The sequence below is a fragment of the Uranotaenia lowii genome, chromosome 1, assembly GCF_029784155.1.
Source record: "Uranotaenia lowii strain MFRU-FL chromosome 1, ASM2978415v1, whole genome shotgun sequence".
Taxonomy (NCBI): Eukaryota; Metazoa; Arthropoda; class Insecta; order Diptera; family Culicidae; genus Uranotaenia; species Uranotaenia lowii.
This window is the reverse complement of record NC_073691.1, coordinates 49,297,666-49,307,404: the sequence shown is the minus strand read 5'-3', so window position 1 is coordinate 49,307,404 and position 9,739 is coordinate 49,297,666. Positions and strand designations below refer to the sequence as shown.

The following is a 9,739-nucleotide window of genomic DNA, read 5'->3' as shown; positions in this document are numbered from 1 at the left end:
AAACTGCACCGTAGAAGGTACCTACTGATGGTCCAGGGCCAGGGACCGAGAGGGTGCGGGTTGTCCGTCCATGCAAGTTCTATCGTGTTGAGTCCCCCTCACTCGAGTTCTGTACCGTTTTGAGGCAGCAGCACATGTGTGTGCCACCACCATCAACCAACAACAGCAACCCTCTGTCCGTTTCTTACCCCGGGACTCACTCGGATTACGACAAATATAGGGGAACCACTACACAAGTAGGACCAACAACAACCAACAAGTACGGAACGGCTTCGGAAATCGGAACCCTACGTACAACGTTTCCCTGTAGGCTTTAGGCGCAAGGTTTAGGCGTTGGTTTTCCCTCGCTTTTTCGATTCTGCCTTTACGCTCCCTTCTAGCCTAGCTCGGCCTGGCCAGGACCGATGAGCTCCGGACGGTTCCAGTCTGAGTTCAGTTTCCAGCTAGCGTTCGTTCCAAGCAGACGTGTTTTCGAGTCACTCTCAGAGCTCCTAGTTCTTGTGTCAATCAGTTGTGTACGTTCCAAACTTTGCGTCATCCGTCAGCGAAGAAAGTTCCCGCCCAGAAGTGTTTCATCATATTGTGAAGTCGTTTGTTATTAATCAACGGAAGAAACCTGCAAACAAAAAATGGCAATCGCTTTCTACATCCCAGCTATCGATGATGAAATCGAGAAGCAACATCAGCAGCAAATGCAGCAGATGATTCTGCAACAGCAACTGCAGCAGCAACAACAGCAGAGCCAACCGCAGCAATACTCTCCACCACCGAGTCCGACGACTCCCAGCTCACCGACGGCTTCAATTCCACCGACTCCACCAATGACTCCGACGATGAGTCAAGTTACGGTGCATCACAATCGCTATCACCTGGTCCAAGCCTTTCACGAGATTCTCTTCCGTCACGCCCAAGAAAGTAAGTGTCCCTCAACTCAACCCTCACAACTTAAACCAAAAAAAAAAAAAATAGGTCTAACGAAAACTCCTTTCTCCCAATTTTTATTCCACAGATAACCCAACTCGCAGCCGATGTCTCCTGTGCAACAAGCTGTACTACCTTTTGCGGAAGGTTTACTAGGTAGCAACCCTACTAGTTCTTAAGATTCATCAGTGCTCGAGAAAGACTCTCAGCAGCGGCTCCGCCGCTGTTCGCAACCGTACTAGCACCCTGGGGAGACCCTTAACGAGGTCTCGGAAATGGTTTGGCGCCAAAAACAGTTTACTCCAAGAAAAAAGAGGAACCCAGCTGCCATCGGAATGAAACTCCGACGGCTTCTATCGTGTGCGGTTCCGTACGGAAGTTGCGTTCCCGGAAAGACAGTTAAGGTAAGTTCTTCAAAACCACCAACGAAAAATATCAAACTGTTACTAATTTATTTTTATTTTATTTTCCTTTCTTCAACAGATTCTGTGAAAGTCCAGAAAAGAATCAACGACTCGCTTTGCCGAGGAACACACAGAAAAAAAAATTGGCGCCAGGACGTCTTGGTTGGTTCGTGTGTTTGGAACCACACCTCGATAGACGGAAACCAGAGAAATCAGGGAAGGCAAATAGAAAAAATCAAACAATTTAACAATCGTAAAACAATCCAACTACAAACCTAGTTTAATTAGTGAAATTTTAAGTGCTCGTAAGTTCGTCTACTAGATCTTAGATTTGTAGATATGAAGAAAGTGAAAAAATAGTGAATAAATGTTCAAACAAATTATTCCTTTTGTATTGAGTTATTTCTTCGAAATAATGTGTCTGTGAGGTAATGGGTGGTTGGTTCATAAAATTACATTGCATTGCAATTGAAAAACAACAATTGTAAACAAAATACAGCTTTCAATCTGTTTAGTGTCGTACTGTCGTATTTTTGAAAATTTCTTTTTAATCTCCGGGGCTCAAAAACATTTGAAATCATTAAGCCCTGGAAAATGTTTAAAGGATTTGATCAGCTTAAATTGGTTTAGTTTGATTAGTCAGTGTACGGTTTAAATGGTTTCTTGGTGTGAGAAATAAATTCTTTGAACTTTTTTTTCATTTTAAAGTTATATACCTGGAACATTTTTTTTTAAATGATTCTCCCAACATAAAACAAAATTGTGGTTTGTTGATTTTCTAAGTATGCAATGTTTTGAAGAATGTCTTATTAAATTGTTTTTTTTTCTCATAATTTGTAGTAATCAATTTTTGTTCAATGATCTCTTTAATTTTTTCTGGAATTTTAAATTTATTCTCTTGGACTGAAACAAATAACAAACATTTATTTTGCCACCCCCCTTTCAGTTTTATTCGAAATACTATAATGGGTCAAAGTACTGAGTATAACTCAAACAATAGCGATAATAAATAAGTAGATATGACATAGGCTGTGAAAGGTAGAAATCGTATCACCTTTCGATTCGTATTTTCCAAATTTCTCATAATCGTATTTTAGATTTAGACTTTGACGATAGTATGCAATTCCGATTTCTGTTGTTGTTGAGAACAAGCCAGAGCCGTAGTGATCCGACTCATGGGTTTGATGACAATTTTTGTCTAATAACATTTGATATATACAAAAGTAAAAAAAATGTTTTGATTCTATCCAATTTTTCAGGTTCTAGTTCAAAATTTATTTATTCTAAATCCTAACGTTAGAAAATAAGTCCTAAAACTAACCATTTATTTTGACGTTTTAAAAATAAATAAAGGATTTTGAAGACTTCAATTTCAAGAAAAAATATTGTATTTAATTAATTTATAAAATTATAAGCTTATTATTTTTATCCACACGCATTACCATTTAAACCTTGGGTGAAAATTTATCAAATATGTTTTAAGATATAAAAGTAAGAGATTGGGTTTGCGGCTCAACAAATCACATTCAATATCTTATCTTTTAAATTCGATTTAAAATATTTTTTTTTTGGGTTTTTGAATTTATTTTTAAAACACTTATTTACTACAAGACTATCTCCTCATTTTTACATTCTTTGCATTTTTCTACTCTACTTATAATAACTAACTTAAATTAAGCCAACTTCCAAAATTTGCAGAAAATGCATTTTTGTTGTTCCACCTATTTTCTCATATTTCTTTTTGCAACACATACAAAATGTCTTCAAAACAAATAATGTTAAACAACAAAACAATAAATTATACTTAAAGATTTCCAGCATCACTTGAAAATTAAGTTCCGTCAAACTGGGCATCTTGTAACATTTGTATTCCACAACACTTATTCAATTTTAATTTTAATAGATGTATACATTTTCACAATTTTCGATGCCATTAAAAACTGTACCCAGTATGAAGGATTGGTTTAATGATATTGGTGAGCAATTTTTAACTTCCATATTTTAGCTCAAACAATTCATGAATAATACAGATCAAAAAATATTTATAACATATCTAATCATTCCTTTTTAATTTTTTTCACCTTATAAGTTTTTCGTACAGAAACTTTTGAAAATACATCCTTAAATCATTGAAATGGTAAGCTTTATTCATTTAAGGATTCCTTTAGTAACTAAATAGGGAACTTATTAAAAAAACTTCAAACCACTTATTTAAAATACACAAAACATATGAAATTTCCTGAGTTTGTTGTACACGAAAAATATAAGAACTATTTTTTATTGAAAATCAATCAATCAAATTACATTGAATGATTATAAAAACAATGAAACCAGTTTTCTTTCATTAAATAGATGGCAAAATCAACTCAAATTCAACTTTTAATTTGTTATGCTGAGTTATGTACCGTAAAATAGGGTAAATAGGAACATGTTTGTGAATCGGGACGCAAATGACAAAAATTGTTGTGATTCGAATATCAAGCCATAAATTATTTTTTCTTCTTTCTGGATCAAAAAGTTCCTTGATTTATGCATTAAAACAAATATAAATTGAATTTACTTCATGTTGCTTGGATAAATTTAAAAACATTTTTAAGCATAATAAAATCGCCAAATTTCATATTCTGATAAGTGAGATTTGGCATCACTTCAAACAGTGATGTGACTTGTCCACAAAAACATTTTAACGAAAAAAATTTTTGGCCACTAATCGTGGGTTTAATCAGGACGTGTCCAGAAAGAAGTTTAAAATACCCCATGCTTTTGAAGAATAATGTAGATCTGAAAAAAAATTACTTTTAAGATTATCCTAGAAGAAGAGGGCTTCCAGCTTTCGCAAGAAGTCTAGAAGTAAAAATCCAAATTTTATTTGATTTTTTTGCCCCTGGAGTTAGGCACCAACATCAACATTTCTTCGAATATAAGTAGGGGAGAGTAGGGATACTTGATCCCCTTTTCTTATATTCACTATATCTTTTTGTAAAAATTTAGCAACTCGCCGTCTTTAACAGTTTCTGACAGCTTGTAACTTCAAGTTTCTATGTGCCAAAAATTAGAACGATACTTGAACCCGTTGAGGAACTAGAAACATATTCGTGGGAGTAAAAAAATTGCGATTTTTCTGAAGTTAGGGGAGATTTGATCCTCTATTGAAGGAGACTTGATCTTTTATTCAGGAAGCCCTAATCCTTGTATAAAAATCTAACAAAACTCCAAGATGGAATGTTAATTGACTATTTTGGTCATGTTTGTTCTCATTTCTCAATTTATAGTAGACAAAAGAAGAAAATTCTATAACTTTTTCTTAACGCTAAAAACATTGCATACTTAAAGGCGCTATTTTTTATAATTAAGAGAAAATTAATTATTTTTGGTCTTTTCTTCAGACAATTGTTTGATAAATATTAGTTTTTGGATAAATATTAGTTATTTCGTAATCATCAATCGTAACGATCAATTCAGAAGAAGAATATGCCGTTTGGAAGGGGGATCAATTGTACCCAACTCTAGGGGACCAATTATACCCATAATCAACATTTTAGAAAACTTTTTCTGAAAAAAGTTGAGAGTTTTCCATTGCTTTGAAAATATGGCATTATGAAGTTCATTTTATGCTCGAACGATTGATACATCGGACAAATATTTTTTTCATAATTTTCCCATGTAAGGAACATTTTAAAGTGATGAAAAAAGATCTTCAAGTTACATTTTGTGAAATTTTTCAAAGAAAGTTCAATTACTCAAATAATTATTTTGTTAAAATTTTTTAAACTACAAGCATTGTTATTTTGCTCATTTTGGCACATTTTTCTAGAACATTTGATCTTTGTAAGACATTCCAGTTTCGAGATATAGCTAAGGAATCAAGTATCCCCAGGGATCAAGTATCCTCATTCTCCCCTATGGGTGATAAAAATGGTAATTACTGGGGCTTGCAAAAATAAAAAAATATATATCTTCGAAGCGAAAAACTATGCATTAGTTTGCCTTGTAAGGTAAAATGAACAAATTTCTAATGGTGAGCAGTTTTTTATTTAATACACGAGATTCTCAATAATGAAGAAATTGTCGCTATTCACCTCACTTCAGGCGGAATTAATTTTTTTAAATGCATGGTCCCAATCAACTTTTTTTTTTTTTTTGATAAGTTTTGTTCAGAACAACAAAATACTCCATCTTAAATGAAACTAACACCCGAGCATTTGACAGAAATAGTACAGAAATAGTCCAAAAATTCTCTGGATTCACCCCATTGTATGGTTAGGTGGGTATTGAAAATGACTCGGTGAACAATTTGAAACTGAGCTAACAATCACAATTATAAGTATGCAATCTCTTGCAATTTGAATTCAACAAAGAAATAGTCATCTTGATAATTATATATTGATTGTGAAATTCTGAACTGAATCAGAATCTGAATTTTGAATCCATTAAAGTTTTAAATCTCAATTCAACACAAGAACTCAGTATTCGAATTTTGGATCTCTTTCCGAATTTCTAAACGAAATATAACAGAAAAAAAGATTCCTGAATTGAGATTCCAAACAAGCATTTCCATTGCGAGCCATTCATGGAATTTGTTTCAGACTATTAACAATAAATTTATTATAAGAATTTATTATTTTTATTTTAACTTGAATCCGACATGATTTTTTTTATTTTCATTCCGAATAAGAAATCCTACATTATAAGTTTAAAAACTTGATTCGGAATCAGAGGACGATTTTCAAATCTGAATAGTGAATTTTTTGTTTTCAATATATATTTTTCTTCAATTATTCATTCGAAATTCAATTTATGGATCTGAAAAAAAAAATGGCGAGAGATGAAACTGTTTCACCATTATGTAACTTAATTGATTCCTATTCTTAATATGAATTGGAAAAATAAATTTAAACTATTCAGGAAAATTTGTAATTTTTTCAATAAAAACCATACAGGAAAACACTTGCAAAATTGTGTTCGTAATCAATATTTCTAAGCACTCGATTGAATTTTTATTTAATTCGCATAAAAAATTAATTTATTTTTAGAAAATCCTATTGAACTATGGCATTCAGTACTAAATATTTATGAACAAGTGAGAATATTTCTGAAAAACAATAGTAGAATTGAGTCTATTGGACAAGATTTCAAAGGGTTGCCATCACTCCTGATTTGAGATTGTTACTCTTGAATAATTTAAGTCGATCTTAAAAATTGGATCAGGAAATTGAAATTATGAGTTTAGAGAGGAACATTTCGCTTGGTAGTTTGGTACCTGTATGCTGGTCGGGGGAAGGGGGGAGGGGGCTCATTGCTGTTTGGTTCAGGGTTTCCGATTTTTTTATTCAAAGTTTCGGAAACAAAGGGTTGCTTTATTTTGAAAGCAGAACAAAAAATAAATAAATTTTTAAGGTAATTTTTTTATTTACATATTCCTCCAAAACAAGCTCTTTTGAGTTAATTTTAAAAAATAATCATGGAAGGTTTTTTGGAGGCATGCAATAAAATTAAAAATTTGTTCATAAATTTTGATGAAAACGTATTCTTCAAGTTTTTTTCACGATTTTTGTTAAGTAATTTCTGGTTTTGGACAATATTTGCTCTAATATTGCCCAGATTTTCGGTCGTCAATTTTGATATCAATTGTCCGGATTTTGCCAGGTTTCTAAAGAAAATGTGCTGTTTTTCATTTAAAAAATATTTTAAAAGTTTTTGCCTGGGTTTTACAATAATTATTTTTTTCTATCTACAATGGCTCTTTTGAATACTATTTATTTAAATTTTCAGGATAAAAAAAAGTCTGATGTCTCTACGAAAGTAATTGAAAGTTTTTCTTTTTGCTGTCAGAAATAAGATACCACGTGGCGGATTATGAAAAAAAAACTTAATAAGTTATCATGAATGGGAATGGAAATCTCAAAAAAAAATTATGAAACTTGCCTGTATACTATCAACATTGTATAAGATTGCAGTCATTTCAAATAAAAAAAATGCTAAAATATCGAAAAAAAACACAGGCGATAGTATTATTATCCCCTACAGTTTATTTTTTTTGCTCTTAAAACTACTTAAATTCAAGTGTAAATTAAAAATGTAATTTCAAAATCTTGAAATATCCATTTTTTGAAGACCTCGCAAACAAACAGCCTTCCTGATGAAATCAAATCATTTGGAAGTAAGCAGGTTGATTTATTTGAGAGTTCAACTTTTTTCCTCAGTAAATGTATAGTGCTTTTGTAGTTTTTGTTGTATTTTGAGGTGATTTTTTTATATTTAAAAAATAGGAAGATTTTCCAAGAGTAAGCCAGTCTGGGACAAAAGACTAGAAACGCTATCAAATGGTAAATTTTGAAGGGAAAAATTGAAGGGGAATAGCACGAGGGCCTAGGGAATTGATTGAAGCAAAAATATTATTATTTTGTATTTCAAATTTTACAAGTAAGGCCAGAACAAATTTCAAATCCTTCTTTTGTCATTCGGAGTTGAAACATCGCAAGGGGGGGGGGGGGGGGGGGGCAATAAAAAAGAATGCAAAAAACAAATAAATTGAAATCAATTGCATGAAATCTTGTATGCAAAAAAATTGCATACTTTATCATTGCACAAAACCTACAAATCAAGTAATTTTTTTATCTGAAAATTCAATTAAATCAAGAATACAAAAGGTGAAATAGCTATCATCATCCCAAATTTAGATTTTTGGTCTTGTAATCTTTCGGATAGTTGAGTTTTTTTTTCGAAATTTACGTAAAATACTTCAAACATTATTTATTTCCCCTTTCGGGTTTTTTTTGGAAATTTCGAAAGGGGAGGTGACAAAAGAAGAAATTGATATTTGTTCCAGCCTAATTTTAACAGATTTAGCCCCTTAATATATGCAGCATAATTTTCTATCTTATGATTTCAATTGTTGTTCGGCCTTAACACATTGAGAATCCCGATGTTTTTTTGGAACGCGTAGAAATCTAAACCAAGAAACACCAAAATTCAGCATAATATAGCTCAGAATTCACTGGATCACAAGTTACAAATTTAGTATCTTTGAGCCACCGAAAGTGTCGTGTTCAGTTTTGTAGAGTTTCATGATTTATTTTATATCATTTGAGTTTGTTCAATGGTGGTAGATTTAAAATTTATTTGCCAATATCTACTTTGGACCGAAAAACACTTGGACCAAATATTTCTGACATCAACAAATTGATTGTTTTCCGAAAAATACAGGTAAATTTCTCAAATTTTCTTGTTTTAAAGTTTTTTGTATCTGTAGCTTTTGACAACTGCTCGTCAAACAGTTGCAATCAACATGGATTGTTAAATGAACAGTTTTTGAAATATTCTGTGTAAATTTTTTTTTATTTCTGAATTAGAGAGACTTTCAGCCTTTGGCTAGCATTTGTTTATACAATAAAGATGTTTTGTATCCTTTATGATCAAGAAAAGTCGTCAAAACCGTCAAAATAGAGACTTATCAATGTTACCCCCATAAGCATCAAATTTTAAACAAAGTAGTATAATAAATTTCTGCAGCCATGTTTTACTTTCATAGGAGTCCAGTACATGTTTTAAAAGTATGAAACATGCCACATTCTCCTTAACAGAAAAAAATAATCGAAAAATATTGAAAAAAGTGATCAATTTCAGCCCGGATCACGGTACCAAGCATAAAAAGCAAAATTTTCCCGTATTTCCCCGACCCTCATTCTGATACCTGATAATTTAACAATTATTTCTTTTATCATTAATGGATATTTGATTTTGAAGATTTCAATTCATTTAACCATTTTTTTAAGGCTGCAAAACGATTCAATTAATGCTTTTAAAAATATCTAAGAATCAATTAATTTAAAGGGTTCTTAAAATTTTGTCAAATTTCCTGTTTTTTGCAGAATTAGAAAAATTAAACAAAATAAAAACTTCTATAAATTTTGTTTCAAAAGTCTAAATGACTCGCGATTTCCGAGAAAGATGATAATGAAATTGAAACCTTCATTTACAGAACTTTTATCATATTTTACATTTTTGCTTAAAAAAGTGCAAAAATTTCTAAAGTTAAATTTAACTTTTTTGCAGAACTTATCTCTCAGATGAGGTCATAAGAAAAAGAAACAGTAAAAAAAAGTAATTGCATATTAGGAATCCATTCCTTAAAATAAGTTAAACTTAGCATTGCACCTCGGAAAAATGTGAATTATGTTGCCCTGAATAATTTTTCAGAAATGGCTGATTATGAATTCAGAATATGTGTGATGACAGTAAAATTAACATTCTATTCTTTTTTCAAAAATTTTTGTAATCGCTTTTAATTTTGTAAATCATTTTTCTTAGAATATTTTTATTTTGATTTTGGAATCATAATTTTTTTCAATTTTGATTTAATTTAATAACCCCATTTAGATGTGGTTTTCTGTAATCGCCCTCAAACCGAAGCC

General features: G+C 31.6%; 1 protein-coding gene across 1 annotated transcript; it reads left to right on the top strand.

Annotated features, from left to right (window-relative positions):
- Positions 1-446: 446 nt before the first annotated feature.
- On the top strand, positions 447-1,677 carry LOC129739352 (uncharacterized protein DDB_G0288467-like). The gene is made up of 3 exons (XM_055730759.1): positions 447-915; positions 1,010-1,325; positions 1,405-1,677. The coding sequence occupies exons 1-2, from the start codon at positions 630-632 to the stop codon at positions 1,075-1,077; spliced, it is 354 nt and encodes a 117-aa protein (XP_055586734.1). The 5' UTR covers positions 447-629; the 3' UTR covers positions 1,078-1,325; positions 1,405-1,677.
- Positions 1,678-9,739: the final 8,062 nt, after the last annotated feature.

What these genes read in the sequence shown, in the direction of transcription:
- LOC129739352 (XM_055730759.1), top strand. Translation starts at nt 630, where the DNA reads ATGGCAATCGCTTTCTACATCCCAGCTATCGATGATGAAATCGAGAAG. An exon ending in CTTCCGTCACGCCCAAGAAA is followed by an intron (nt 916 to 1,009) that starts GTAAGTGTCCCT and finishes TTTATTCCACAG; the next exon opens with ATAACCCAACTCGCAGCCGA.